The sequence below is a fragment of the Oryza glaberrima genome, chromosome 3 (genome assembly GCF_000147395.1).
Source record: "Oryza glaberrima chromosome 3, OglaRS2, whole genome shotgun sequence".
NCBI lineage: Eukaryota > Viridiplantae > Streptophyta > Magnoliopsida > Poales > Poaceae > Oryza > Oryza glaberrima.
The window spans coordinates 9217341-9233252 of record NC_068328.1 but is presented as its reverse complement, the minus strand read 5'-3'; the positions used below and the strand labels follow the sequence as shown (position 1 = coordinate 9233252).

The window sequence follows — 15912 nt, the reverse complement described above, 5'->3', positions numbered from 1 at the left end:
TAAGTCTAAAGAAAAATAGTCTAAATAGGATTATAGACTTATACCTATGATTCGTACATTTATAGTTTAGTTGTCGATGATGCCACATATATAGTTTATAAGCAGTCAAGCAGGGGCGGAGCTAGTGTTATAGCAGTGGTGTCACATGACACCAGTGGTCTTTGGCCTATTCCATGTACTCCCTTCTATTCTTCCATGGATGACACCAATGAATATTGTCTATTGACACTAATACTCAGCCATAATTGGCCCATTCTTCGCACGATTGCTCAACCCATAAACAACATCTGAGTAACTAACACGGGCAACAGCTAACAAGCTTGTTATTTACAACCCAAAACTAGTACGGATTGAAACAAGTGGATACATTTTGTTACCACATGTATGAATATGATGGAAACAATTCTTGAAAAGAAAATTACCACGTGTTAATGAAACGACTAGTACAGATAAAATGTATCAAACATTAATATTACTAGAGAGTGTGGATTAATACACAAGTTCATCGAAATTAGTTGGTCTCTTTAAATTTGTTACTCGTCACTATTTTTTATGATTTTTGCATACATCATTTGCAGCACATGATTGTTAGATAGTCGACTATAACACCTTATCGACCTAAAATCCTAGCTCCACCATGCAATCAAGTACTAATCATAAGCCTTCAGAACATTCTAGCTACCTGCTGCCGGTTTCCGTCGTAATCGTGAACTTAAACTACATAGCTAGGACAAAAAAGAAAGTATAGTTCAATAAATAGAATAGTGATCCTCCGAACTAACAGATTTGTTTCGTAGGTTACGCAAGAGTTTAGAAGAATGCTTAAGAAATCGATCCGGTGCTAATTTAAGTTTTTTTTTTCCAACTATATCGCACTGAAACATACTCCTTATTATCAATTATATATCCTCTTCTGATAATGTTTGGTAGTAAGGTGACTAACTTAGTAACGTACCCCTAAACTCTGCAAAAGATGAGGATAGAGCTAACTGTCCATTCAAACATTTTTTTTTCCTACCTGACATACTGATGATATTCGAGATCTTGAAGGCAAAATCAAATTCATCAAGGCCATAATCAAAAATAAAATATACATATGAGATGGCACAAATGAAAAAACATAAGGCCATTCTCAGTGAAGCGTCATTTTTGTATTTTCAAAGGTGCCACATAAGCACCAACACATTTAATTGATCATTGAAACAACTCACACAATGCGTGGTTTTATTTTTATTGTTTCATAGATAGCGCATGCAAGAGATAAATTGTATTAGAAATAGTGTAAACATGGTTTCATCTAGATGAAACTCATTTCATCTCTCACTTTATTAATTTCTTGTCACATCATAAAAGATATATTGACATGACACCCTATTTAGTGAGAATGGAACTCTTATTAGGAATGGTCTAACGGTGATTGGTGAATCTTCCTAACGGTGATTGGTGAATCTTCTATTAGGCTAGACATGCAATCTTCTAAAATACTCACTCTGTTTATTAATAATTGGCACGATACACTATTCTCTTTCAAACACTCATCTTTCTAAAAAATATTTATAAACACTAAAAACCATGTCATGTATTAAAGTGGGTTATGCTTTAAATATAAGTATAAAACTTTTGTTCACTCCGGTCTACTCCCTCCATCCTAAAATAACTCAACCTAATATATGGTGAGATCCATCCTAGTGTACAATGAATCTCAACAAAAGCTTATTCGGATTTCTTGTATTAGAATGGATTACAACATATTCTAGGCTAAGTTATTTTAGGACGGAGGGAGTAACAATTTAAGAGTAATCAATGGTCAAAGCTTTAACTGAAATATTAAAATTGTAGCCCCGAGTAACAAATTGTATTAAGATGGATCACATCACATTCTAGGTTAAATTATTTTAAGATGAAGGGAGTAACAATTTAAGAGTAACTAATGGTCAAAGCTTCAACCGAAAAATTAAAATTGTAACCCTTATTAACAAATAATCCTTTCTACCACCTATAAAAGATATCCTTTCAACCACCGAGAGAATTAAATGATGCTTCAGGAGAGGATAACTTTGCAATGACAACGTTGATTTTATCATGATTCCAGAAACTAGTCGAAGCAGACATATCTCATCATATCCATGTAATGATCAATAATACTTCTCCCCGTCCCAAAATACTTCCTATTCTAAATAGTTTAGCATAAATTAAGATTTAAGAAAAAAACTATAATGTCTCTTATTTAATAATGTACGGTTAGAAGTGAAATAATAATTGAGGGGTATAATCAGAAGAAATTTAAACTGACAACAAGTATTTTAGGACAAAATGTGAATTTAGTAAAGACAACTATTTCGAAAGCAATGTAGTATAAATTTAAGAGTACATCATTCATGTTATCATTATTTAGTAATTACTCCATTACTCCCTCTGTTTCATATTATAAGTCGTTCGACTATTTTGCTAGTAAAAGTTATTTAGATTCGACCAAGTTTATAGAAAAAATTAAAAAAAATCTACAATATAAATATATTTTGATGATATGTTTGTTTTATGTTGAAAATATTACTATATTTTCTACCAACTTGTTTCAAACTTAAAGAATTTTGACGAGGACAAAAATCAAACGACTTATAATATTAAATGGAGGGAATACTCCCTCCGTAAAAAAAACGCAACCTAGGACAGATGCGACATTTTATAGTACAATGCAGGGTGTGTTTAGTTCACGCCAAAAATGGAAGTTTTATTGAAATTGAAACGATGCGACTGAAAAGTTGGAAGTTTGTGTGTGTAGGAAAGTTTTGATGTGATGGAAAAATTAGAAGTTTGAAGAAAAAGTTGGGAACTAAACTCGGCCGCATATTCATTGTACTATAAAACATCACATCCCATCTAGGTTAGTTTTTATGGGATCGAGGGAGTAAGCAATAAGGTCCGTATCCTTTTCAATTTAAGACCTACTACTATAAGACGTACTCTCTTCGTTCCATAAAAAACCGATATAGTATTAGATGTTAACACATTGTAGTACTACGAATCTGGATATGCCTATATCTAGTACTAGTTAAGTTTTTTGAAACGGAGAAAGTATATATTAAGGGCCCCTTTGAATCGCAGGAGTGAAAAAACAGAGGAATAAAAAAACACATGATTCTGATAGGAATGCAAGTGTAAAACAGATGATTGTAAAACACATGAATGACCGTTTAATTGGACCGTGGAAAAAACGTGGGAATCAAATGAGAGAGATAGACTCAAAGGAAATTTTTCAAGAGGTTAAAATGGATGTTAATTTTTTTTTACATTTTTCCTCTAGAATAGTAGGAATAGGAAAGTTTCCTATGTTTTTTCTTTTCTCATTCCTACGAGTTAAAAGGTATGGATAGTGTAGGATTTCAGTTTTTTTTTCTTCCAATTTAAAGGGGGCTAAGCTTTGGTGGAAAGATGGCTATTTCCCAGGCACAACATAATGATACCGACCACTATAGCGAAAAGGCAAATAAAAAGACAGTAATAATAATGCCAAACAATTCCAGCTCCGGAAGAAGGAAGAACGCGGCGGTGCTCTTGCTCACAAATCACTCTCAAGGCCCCGGCTTAAACGCCGTTAAGCCATGCCGTGACGATCTTTCCCACCGGAGCGTGGGCCCCGCCGCCTCCTGGCCCCACACCCAATCCTCGGCCCAACCAGCCCCACAAAGGCCCAGTCGCAGCGACCCAGCAAAGGACGCGGCCACGTGGACGGAGGCGATCTCCGCTGCGGGGGTGGATCCCGGGGCAACTGCGGGAGCGCGCGGCTTTAGATTTCGTCGGATCTCGGGCGGAGCGGGCCCCACCCCCACACCCTCCCCACCTCCACTTGCTCCACGTCACCTCCCCCCGTCTCCTCCCCCGTTATCTATCGCCTCCTCCTCCTCCGCCTTCCGCCTCTCACCACCACCGCCTCCTCCTCCTCCGCGTCGTCGTCCTCCTCCTCCTCGCGGCTTCCAGCTCTGGCCGTAGCAGCAGCAGCGCGCGCGCGGGTGCCTGTGTCCGCCGCTGCTCACGGCTCCTCGCCGCCGGCTTGTGCCTCCGATACGTGAGCTCCCCACGGTGCGGCGCCCCGCCGTACGTCGCCGCGTGCGCGACAAGAGCTCGGTCGCGTTGGGGTTTGGGGATCGATTGATTTATAGGCTTTTTTGTTTTTGTGCGGCAGGGGGTGCGAGGGGGTCTGGAAACCGGCGGATCTCGGCCGCTCGCCGCCGGAGTCCGGCACGGGTGGAGGAGTACGGCGACCCGCTTTTTTCTTAGCGATTTTCTTTCCTCTTCTCTCAGGCTGAGGCATGCTTCGAGCGCTTCGTCCGTTCTGATTTTTTTTAGCCCGACTGTTTGAGAATCGTCTGACTGACCTGATAAAGCCTAATTTTACTGCCATTTTAGCTCCCCAAGCGCCGTGAATTGGTAGGACTTTTGTGGGAGGCGCTGGTTTCTGCTCTACTCACAGCAAGTTTCTAAAGTAGGTGAATCCTCACGGCTCCGGATCTCCTCTTTTGAGGATTTCCCCCGAATTTTGATCAGATGTTCGATGCTTTTCAGGACTCGGAAGCAATTGATTGTGAAGTATTCCTTTCAGTTCGGCTTGAAGTAGTCCTCTCAGACCATTGCCGCATATAAGAGTAGCTTATTACCTTGTATAGGAAAAAGTAGAAAGCTTATTCCGAGCATGTCTTGTTCATAATAGACTGGACTCTTTGATTCCTGTGTGTTTCTGGCAGATCCAAGTAGCTGACTGGGTGCAGCATATGCTTTTTCTAACGTTGGGCGTATGATGCACCCGATGCACCCCACAATCTGTGAACTATCCCTAGTCACTCAGATCAACGGCGCATTATCTCTCTTCCAATCTGGTTGATGGGTAGCGCCTGCGAAGCTGGTACGGACGAGCCTTCCCGAGACGATGTTAAGGGGACAGGGAATGGCATCCTGGAGAATGGTCATAGTCACAAGCCAGAGGAGGAGGAATGGAGGAATGGCATGGGAGAGGACTTACCCAATGGGCACAGTACACCACCAGAGCCCCAGCAAACAGATGAACAGAAGGAGCACCAAGTGCGGATTGTCCGGTGGGAGAGGTTCCTCCCTGTGAAGACACTGAGGGTCTTGCTGGTGGAGAATGATGACTCTACCCGTCAGGTGGTCAGCGCACTGCTTCGTAAGTGTTGTTATGAAGGTATGCACTGCAAATTGCAATACCAATTTATTGTTAATAAGTTTTTCTATTTTCCGAGGGAAGTTAAATTACTTTTATGATCACATATTCGTATTGGAGAATGGAGAGTAAGATGAAGATTTTACCTCGGTTTTCCTTAGCATGCTTTTCAAACTACTAATGTTGTTTTATGTGAAAACTTTGTATATAAAAGTTATTTTAAAATATCAAATAAATCCATTTTCAAATTTGAAATAATTAAAACTCAATTAATCATGCGCTAATGACTTTCTCGTTTTACGTGTACATATTTAATCTTCATGTTTAGCATGTTCAAACGGGGACTAAAGGTTTCCTAACTACATATTTATTTCTCAATTCCAGTTTTATGTTGCATTCAGTTGTGATTTTTTCTATACAAGGGAAAATTTGCTCTCTCCACTATATAAAAAATATGTATTGTGCATTGTAAAAAAGAAAGTGCGGTTGAGTCACATTTTTGAACTTAGACGCGGTAAAAATTCACCATGCTATGAAGCTATATTTAGAAAAAGGCATTTTTTGTCTAATTATCTCGCTTAACAATTAGTTGACTTGCCCTTTTTTCCTTAAGAAGAAAGGTTCCAAATATTGAATATCACTATCTTTATGCATCAGCTGATTGGTCTCATTGGCATGGTCATTCTTGGTAACCAGAGGGGTATAGTGCATAGGCCTGCTTCCAATACGCACGGCAGGCACTATAGTTAGCATAGACAGCAGACGAGTGCATATTCCAACACATGGCAGTTGAAGATAGACTAGTGGGCCAGATGTGGACTGGGGATATTCTGGTGATTTTTTCTATATAGTCTTGAATTTAGTTTTAAGTACTCATCCACATTCCTCTCCCAATGAAGAAAAAAAAATGGAACATAGTGCCTCTACATTTTACTACAGGCTGCCCGCAGGACCAATCTCTTCTGTATCCTGGATCAAGTAACTGACATGAAAAGACCTGCTATAGGCATCGGTGTTATTTTCTGTTAGCACCACGTTCCCCCAATTTTCAAATTTGCCATACCATCAAGTCATCTTGGCATCACTACTCCCTCCTCCCTCTTCTCTTGTTAATATGCTCAACTACCTTATTATTGGCGCTGGATCCAGGGTAAAATGCCACTAGGGTCACTCTACTTACATGATGGTAGCATTGACTATTTACAAGAGCAATTTACCATACCGAAGGAGCATTGACTATGGACCTGATGCTTGCATGCTGGACCTGACCCTGCTGATTGTGAATGCTTGCATTACATGATTTTTCTTCTGCAATTTGATTGGGCAGATTCAAGAGGGTTCTGCGCTTCCAGATTTCCAAGTGCAGGTGCTGATGCACCAACTGCCATTTTCAGATAAGAGTGTGATCTGGTCACATAGGTGTGACACTGGATTCCTGTATTTGCCATGCAATGCACCATGGCTTTGCCCTGGATTTTATCATTAGATAACTCTAACAATAGTGCTATTCCTACAGTTTCATTTTTGGTTTGTTCTTTTGTCAATCTTGCTTCCACTCTCTTCTTTTAAAATTTTTTACAAGACCTGAACCAAGCCCAGACATTCATGTGCTAAAGGCCTGCTCGACATTAAGATGGTTTATGAATTTATGATAACCTCAGGGTTGTCGATAATAATAGTTCCATGACAGGATTCCCTATGATTCTGTCCTCTCCATGAAATTAATCATAATATTACACATATTTGAATTAAAAACAGCATACATAGATAATATACTCCTAGATTTCTGTTTTCTTTAAGATTCCTAAACCTGTTTAAACTTTAAGAATGGGGAGTACTGGATGCAACACCTACTACTACTACCTGCTAGACAATTAGATTGTCAATCTTGGTGGCAATTGTCAAAATATCGAATTATGCTGAAGGAAGCATTTTGGAAGTTACATGATCAAGGCCAGTAGATCCAATTGTTTCTCTCTTTTTTTTCATGTTGAACTCAACCACATCTATTATTTAATTAACCTTATTACACTAGGTAGAAGAAGATTTGAATAAGGTGCACTGACTGATTTGAACAACTCGATTATGGTCAACTCTGACCTAATGATGTAGTTTGTTTTCTAACTATCGTCTTGTTCAAATGTTTTAATAGTTTTGTATTTGTACTGGTATTGTCTTGTCATCGATGAGTGTTCTGCTTTTTATTAGCAATTAGTAAAAACTGGATAACTCTTGATTCATCATGTTTTACCTTTGTAACTCTGTTAAATGTCAATTGGAAATTCTGTAAGAGAACTGACCCTTTTCACGTTGTTGCACAGTGCACATAGTGTCAACCTGTGCACCTTGTGTCAACCAGCTACTACAATTGGACCATTTGAAGCCCCAATCTTCACTTAACTGTTGATGTCAAAATGATTCTAAGTTAATATTAATTTGGATATTCCTCGTATGCCACTGACATCTGACATATAAAGGGACATTCTGTGGAAAAAGAAGGGGAAAAGGCTCTTGTATATGAAATCATGATCTGTTATTTACTTGGTCTGATATATTTCCATTTCCCGATATTCGATATCAGCAGAGGGTGGATATGCATGGAACTAACCACAAAATCTAGGTAGTTACATTCTGGAAGGTTACCTATAAGTTTACATGATTCCTTTTTCCAGTTTGGACTCTGAGAAAGTTCTTTTTTTGTTCTTATGGAAGGCTATGCAACTATAGTGTTTTGACAAATGTTGAACTTGTGTTCCTACTGTCACGTAGCAATTGAAGCTAGAACTTTACAACGTTGAGCTCAGCCTCTGCAATGTTTGTTGTACTCGGAGGAATAATTAAATACATCTTGAAGTGAATTCTATGGATCGTAAACATGTTAATTGCATCATGATTGGTTTGTTAACCTGGAAAGTATGTTTATTGTATGTTATATGTCTTACTAGAATTATGCATGCTTGTTTCTCTTAGCACTGAAGGTTTATCTAAAACTATGTTTTGCATTATGTTAGTTTATTGATTTGGCATCTACTGTATCTCTTTCATTCTAGTTATCCCTGCTGAAAATGGGCTACATGCATGGCAATGTCTTGAAGATCTGCAAAACCACATTGACCTTGTATTGACCGAGGTCGTAATGCCACGTCTGTCTGGCATTGGTCTGCTTAGTAAGATCACAAGCCACAAAATTTGCAAGGATATTCCCGTGATTAGTAAGTAGCATTCTTGCTCAACCACATTTTTCACTTACATACTGTGACACATTTCTACATAACCTTTTAGTCTGAATATGTTTGACTGATGCTGATGTCATTCTCATGCAGTGATGTCTTCGAATGACTCAATGGGTACAGTCTTTAAGTGTTTGTCAAAAGGAGCAGTTGACTTTCTAGTGAAGCCTATACGTAAGAATGAACTTAAGAACCTTTGGCAGCATGTTTGGAGACGATGCCACAGTGTAAGTTTGTTTTTTTTTGTTGGCCTACCTTTAATGTGGGATCAAGTCCCCAACTCTCCGTGTAACTCATAGTATTTTGATTCTAACTTCTTTGTCTGAATATTTTTTATGTGACTAATCTGAATATAATTTGTCTATTTGTAATTCAGTCCAGTGGCAGTGGAAGCGAAAGTGGCATCCGAACACAAAAGTGTACCAAACCAAAGGTTGATGATGAATATGAGAATAACAGCGGTAGCAATAATGACAACGAGGATGATGATGACAATGATGAAGATGATGACGACTTAAGTGTTGGACACAACGCTAGGGATGGCAGTGATAATGGCAGTGGCACTCAAGTAAGAGACCGTTTACTACTTTTCGAAACAGTGTTACTCTTATGTGTTATGTCTATTGCTAGATATATATGAATATGAACGCTAGTTAGAACTTTTTGCTAGCATTCATCGCAAATTAACTGGAAATACATATCAAATTTATCCGCTGTTTTATAGTGGGTATATCAACCTTATGTTTTAACCCTGAATTCTTTTTCATGGAAAATAATACAAAATATCCAAAATTCTAAATTTATACTAGCAAATAGAGTTGCAATGTTTCCTCCTTTCTTTCTATCTATCTATTCCAAATATGAGTTGGCATGATCTTTCATGAGGATAGCACACTACCTTTTATCATGTCAACTGCCAATAGTTTCTTCATATGCATGTTTGTTTATATGGTAAGAAACCTCTATTTTGTGCAAGTGATCAGACTTTATGTCCGATGGTTTTGTTGTGGAGGTTGAAGAGACGATTTACTAGGGGACTGAATCGTTAGTGGTGAATTGGTGACATGTTGACTGGTATTCTATCCGGACATAAATATTTGATGTTTAGGACAATATTTGATTAAACTTTTAAAAATTCCAACCATCAATAATTTCTCAAATGCTTAGTTTACAAACAGGAAATTTGGTAGACATCGATTTTCCTTGAAAAGTACTATTATAATATCATAAACTTACTAGGTTTTATAAACTTATTCTGATATAGAATTTATGGTAAGAATTTCAAATTTTTGACCAAATCTTGTCCTAAATGACAGATATTTATGACTGGAGGGAGTATCTGTCTATCAGTGATGTATGTATAGAAACTAGAGGGTGCAGAATAGAAAACTAGGATTTATTGATTTATTTGCTTGATTATTAGAAAAATAACAATATACTGTAAAACTTCTCCACACTATTGAAATTATTGCCATGTTTCTCTTACCGCTAGCTAAGTAACGATTTGCTTTGGAGTTGTATATGGAGTTACCACAAATCAACAGTGTCCCAACTAAGGCCCCGTTTGGCAAGTCCTAAATCCCCACCCATCCCTGGGGATGGGCCAGGAAATCTGATGGTGTGAGGATTAAGATCCATCAGTTTTTTTAATGAAATCACTATCGCCTCTTTCTATGATCTCAAATTTAAGCCATACAGGATTAAACACTACTACTACTTGTTTTGTGGAACATTTAAAGACCCATGCAAAATAAACAACTTACATGTGCCGATGGCCACATAATAGCCAAACTGATTATATAACTCTTGTATAAGACTTTACAGTAAAACTGACTTACATGCTAATAGGTGGATTGGTGAAAATGTTGCATTCTAATGTTGTAAATGAAAAAACAACTTCGCGAACAGTTTTCTCTAAATGTAGGACAATTGTGCCAATGTATTCTCATGCCATCAGCCTGTTTTAAAACGCAGAGTTCATGGACAAAGCGTGCAGTGGAGATTGACAGCCCACAACAAATGTCTCCTGATCAACCATCCGATCTACCAGATAGTACTTGTGCGCAAGTAATTCACCCCACATCAGAGATATGCAGCAACAGGTGGTTACCGACTGCAAATAAAAGGAGCGGAAAGAAACATAAAGAAAATAACGGTACTATGCTTGATACATCCATGGTAATATAGAAAACGTTACCTTTTTGTTCAACCCAACTATACTCATTTTTCTTTCTTTTCTCAGATGACTCCATGGGGAAGTACTTAGAAATAGGAGCTCCTAGAAATTCTAGTATGGAGTACCAATCTTCTCCAAGAGAGATGTCCGTTAATCCAACAGAAAAACAGCATGAAACTCTCATGCCCCAAAGTAAAACAACAAGAGAAACAGATAGTAGGAACACACAGAATGAACCAACTACTCAAACTGTTGATTTAATTAGTTCAATAGCCAGAAGCACAGATGACAAACAAGTAGTTAGAATCAATAATGCTCCTGATTGCTCCTCCAAGGTTCCAGATGGAAATGATAAAAATCGTGATTCTCTCATTGATATGACATCTGAAGAGTTGGGTTTGAAGAGATTGAAAACAACTGGATCTGCAACTGAAATCCATGATGAACGAAATATTCTGAAAAGATCAGATCTCTCAGCTTTCACCAGGTGCAAAAAATAATATCAGTGTCACTCCTGAGTTATGAACATGGCAATAAATTGCGTACTAATGTTTTCTTATCTTGCAAGGTACCATACAACTGTGGCTTCTAATCAAGGTGGAGCTGGATTTGGGGGAAGCTGTTCACCTCAAGATAACAGTTCAGAGGCTCTGAAAACAGACTCCAACTGCAAGGTGAAGTCAAATTCAGATGCTGCTGAAATAAAGCAAGGCTCCAATGGTAGTAGCAACAACAATGACATGGGCTCCAGTACTAAGAATGCCATCACAAAACCTTCTTCAAACAGGGGAAAAGTGATATCACCATCAGCTGTCAAAGCTACCCAACATACATCAGCATTCCATCCTGTGCAGCGTCAAACGTCACCTGCTAATGTTGTAGGGAAAGACAAAGTTGATGAAGGAATTGCTAATGGAGTTAATGTGGGCCACCCTGTAGATGTACAAAATAGCTTTATGCAGCACCATCATCATGTTCATTACTACGTCCATGTTATGACACAGCAGCAGCAGCAGCCATCCATTGAGCGAGGATCATCAGATGCTCAGTGTGGTTCATCCAATGTATTTGATCCTCCCATTGAAGGTCATGCGGCAAACTATAGTGTGAACGGGAGCATTTCAGGTGGCCATAATGGAAACAATGGGCAAAGAGGACCTAGTACTGCTCCCAATGTTGGGAGGCCAAACATGGAGACTGTTAATGGTATCGTGGATGAAAATGGGGCTGGAGGTGGCAATGGAAGTGGGAGCGGTAGTGGTAATGACATGTATCAGAATGGGGTCTGTTACCGAGAAGCTGCATTGAACAAATTCAGACAGAAACGGAAAGTGAGGAACTTCGGAAAAAAGGTAGCCTGTTTTCAGTTACACGCCTATCAAAGTCATGAGTCCTAAAATTAGTAGTATTAATCACTTGAACTCTTTGAGGGGGCTATGAATTCTACTCAGTATAGCAAAAACGAGTGGTAGTATATTCTAATGATTGGGTAAACAAAATGACAATTGATACAATTTCTTCGTACGGATGTGAACACTACTTTTGAAAAGAGTATAAAAAAGTGTTGTTTCTTCCAAGGGCGGGCCAAACTTTAATAAGTACCAGGATCGAACCAGTGAATTACTACATTCCACAAAGTAATTCATAATGTCTAATAAGGGGAGTATGATCTTTAGGCAATAATCGGTTTTGACACTGTTGTTTCACTTTTGAGGAAAAAGACACTTTTTTCTTGCTGCTGTGCCTGACTAAGGTTAGCATTGAACCGGTATCTTTCTGATGGCTTTGTCCGCCTATTTTCAGGTGCGCTATCAGAGCAGAAAGAGGTTGGCTGAGCAGCGCCCTCGGATCCGCGGGCAATTCGTGCGACAATCTGGACAGGAAGATCAGGCAGGCCAAGACGAAGACAGATAACTAAGAACCACCTACATATCCAACATGGCATCTGCTTTGACGGCTGGAGAGCTACGCAATTCATTCCATAGCTGAAAGCAGCTCATCAATCCCCACATTGGAGTGCTCAATAAATAAAACCCATATGATTATTTTCTGTGCCTGACTCCAGATGAAATTTGTGCTATGCAGTGGACCACGCATTTAATTTTAATATGGCAATCGGTAACAACTTAGATGCGATGGTTATTTGTGACCTCCAGTTCCCTTGCAGAGATCCACTTGGACACTTTGTCGAGAGTCTAAGGAGGAGCAAACCATCTGACATTTCTACCGGATCATGAATGCTAAATCTTTACTACTACATCGAGCTGACATCAGTGAGGGTTCAACTGTTCATTGCGAGACATTATTTTCAAGTCAAATAGTACATACTTTTCTGCTGGCTGCATTTCTTTTTCATGTTAATTTCCGCTGGCTCCAATTTTGTGGTTGACTACTGTTATGGAGTAATGGCAACCCCAGTGCAGTAATGACGGTTTCTTTTTAAGTTTTGCTTTAGCTTTGTCTTGTAATGAACCTCTGTGATGTTTGGGATTTCTTACAAAGCCGGATGCTGACGATCTTTCCTCTAAAAAAATTGCCATGGTAGGCTGGTTCAGATAACTTTCTGGACAAAATGCTTTCGTCGTTTTGAACCTGAAACCAGTTACGCTATGAAATGATGCAACTAACGTAGTGTAACGATGCCTATCTAGCACGGTTGAGTAAAGACAATGCTACATGCGGGAGAACCTCAGCTTACTGGTTCTTCCCAATAAACTGAACCTACTGGTTTAGTCCTCAATTGATACATTCTGTGAAAACATTTCATGAACATTTGCCTAAAATACAGGAGCGACACGCATTACAACTTCCATTGCTTCTGTGATTCCCGTGTCTACCGAAGTGATACATCAATATGCAAGCTAATGTCTGCTCCCAGGGTAGAAAAAGTCAGCGCCGTTTTCCTTCACTCTAAAATGGAAGTTCCAAATTCTCTGTGCTTTTAGCCTTTGCTCCCTGAATGTACACTTGTTTACCACTGAAAGCTGTTGAAAATGTTTGAGCAACTTCAATAGTTATTATAAATGAAATATCCAACCCTGGTAATAAGATTCTCATGCAAGTTTATCAACAATTGCTACATTTTCGACAGCGTGGATTAATAAGGGCAAGAACCTACCTGTCCATGAACATCAGCAGCTAAACCAGTGCTCAAAGGTGCAGCTCTGATCACAAGATCTGCAATGTAGCGCAGATGCAAAAGGACCCCCACACCTTCCTCACTCGAATATATATCCTCATGAATAAGGAAGACCAACGAGCAATTCTGCCAAGTCATAAACAAAAGGCAAAAAAAACATGAGTGCAAGGCAAAAATTACAGAGATCTCAGCAACTTTTAATAGATCTAACATTTACCATCTCAGAGGTAAGTGTAACACAATAATGCAAGAAGTCCAACACATCATCTACAGAACCACCTGCTGCAACTTCTAACAGTGAAACATCATCGATCATGAGAGTAAAGCGGCCTGTATTATCTCCTGTCCTGCTAGCGTCGATGGCTCTTTGAATGTCACCATACAGTCTAACAAAACTATCAGAAATGGCACCTCCCTTTGCTCCACCTGCGTACAGAAGCAAAGCAAACCTGTAACTCAGTAATTATGCCTTTATGCAATATCATTTGGAACGAATACAAGGCATTGATGTGATTGCTTGCCTGGGAAGGCCTGCAAGTCAAAAAAATGAAGCCTCTCACTCTTCCTATGCAAGGATAGGTTACAGCCCTGGTAAATTTGAGAAGAAATCATATTACATGCTATATTTCAACTAGGAAAGGCATCCATTATGCATAGCACTGTATAGCAGCTTGTCCAAATCAAGGTTCATAATAACGGTAGTGGAAAGGAATTCATGATTTGTAATAAAACGGTTATCCCATTCCCACCCTCCAGTGTACCAGTAGAAACTTTACTAGGAAATTTTATCCCATCTCATAAGGCGCAAGAACTGTTCAGTTCCTGGCTTGGCCGGTTATACAAATAATAAAAAAGGTTGTCCCAGATAGTACATGAGCTTACTAAAGCTAGAAAATAAGCATATATTGCTAGTCTTATCTGGTTGAGTTAAGAATTTCTGTACACCACAGCTAAAATAGCATAATTTAGCATGTAGTGCTCATAGCAAAAACCAATCTTCTCATGATTCTCGGTCATCATACACTAATAATTTCAGCTTTCTATCTTCCAATGATAATTGATTTCAACCTTCTAGTTCTGGTGCAAGACACCTTATTGAAAATTGAACCAAGAGCTCATTGACTAATGACTAGAATCTCGGAACAGTTCAACTTCTCATAACATCTGGTGAACTAACAGCCCCATCCCCTTCCATGCGCACTTCGATCCTACTTCCTCCGTTTCACAATGTAAGTCATTCTAGTATTTTTTATATTCATATTGATGTTAATGAATCTAGATAGATATATATGTCTAGATTTATTAACATCAATATGAATGTGGGAAATGCTAGAATGACTTACATTGTGAAACGGAGGGAGTACTATTTTGTTTTTCCCATCCATCCTTAATCAACACTAACAAATGTGTGAGCTCCACGGCATTAAAAATCTAACATGCACCATTAACCCGAAGAAGAACGGCAGGCCCTTGACGCAATTGAGTTGAGAACGAAAACTAATTGCTGGTCTCGAATTTGATAGCGGAGTGCTCAAAGTGCGACTTGTAAATGTGAATCCCCCGGTCATTGGGGATAGGTCAACGAAGCCAATAGACACAAGACATGTTCGACGAAACGCGGGCAAGGGAGTCGAGCGGATCGAACGGAGCGGAGCGTACCATCTTACGGAGAACCCGGTCGTAGTGGGAGAAAGGCTGAGCGAGGGCGAGGAGCGCCGCGGCGCCGCCACCGGCAAGCGCGCGCTTGAGGAGGAGGTGCAGGGCGAAGGCCCCGGGCGCCTCGACGCGGTCCTCCACCACCACCACGCGCGCTCCGGAGCCCATTGCCTCGCTCAGGAAGTCCCCGCCCCCGTACTCCTCCATCGGGGCCTTGGAGGGCTGGACCCTGATCGCCGCCTCCTCGCTGGCCTCCGCCGCCGTCTTCAAAGGCCCCGCCGCACCTTCCCTGCTCCCTTCACCGTCCCGTTGTGCTCGCCGCCGGTCCGCCGCCGCCGCCGCCGCCGCCGAATGACTGAGAGGAAAACCTACCGCGAGCGCGAGGACTCCACGCCGCCAACACGATGGCCCAGGCACGAGACGGGCACGCCTCAGTAGACGGGCCGTTCCGGCCCACGTGCTCGGCAAGCAGCCCAAGCACGGCCCAAGAGCTTCACCGGCCGGGCCGTGTCGACCCGGGCACGACGGGCCAAAA

At 40.1% G+C, this 15912-nt stretch overlaps 2 protein-coding genes across 3 annotated transcripts; one reads left to right on the top strand and one right to left on the bottom strand.

The window, feature by feature from the left end:
• The first annotated feature begins 4401 nt into the window (after positions 1-4401).
• On the top strand, positions 4402-13008 carry LOC127767774 (two-component response regulator-like PRR73). Of its 2 annotated transcripts, XM_052293216.1 has the most exons (10): positions 4402-4483; positions 4564-4611; positions 4743-5197; positions 8227-8388; positions 8500-8633; positions 8783-8974; positions 10381-10561; positions 10649-11069; positions 11151-11934; positions 12386-13008. In XM_052293216.1, the coding sequence occupies exons 3-10, from the start codon at positions 4879-4881 to the stop codon at positions 12494-12496; spliced, it is 2304 nt and encodes a 767-aa protein (XP_052149176.1). In that variant the 5' UTR covers positions 4402-4483; positions 4564-4611; positions 4743-4878; the 3' UTR covers positions 12497-13008. The 2 variants fall into 2 exon arrangements, with proteins under 2 accessions (XP_052149176.1, XP_052149174.1); XM_052293214.1 differs by having other exon boundaries at positions 4564-5197.
• A 251-nt stretch (positions 13009-13259) lies between these two features.
• On the bottom strand, positions 13260-15765 carry LOC127767775 (elongator complex protein 6). Its single transcript, XM_052293217.1, has 5 exons — positions 15381-15765; positions 14243-14309; positions 13939-14147; positions 13701-13847; positions 13260-13566 (listed from the first exon to the last, which is right to left on the bottom strand). Exons 1-5 carry the CDS (start codon positions 15582-15584, stop codon positions 13444-13446), a joined length of 750 nt encoding a protein of 249 aa, XP_052149177.1. The 5' UTR covers positions 15585-15765; the 3' UTR covers positions 13260-13443.
• Between the last annotated feature and the right edge of the window lie 147 nt (positions 15766-15912).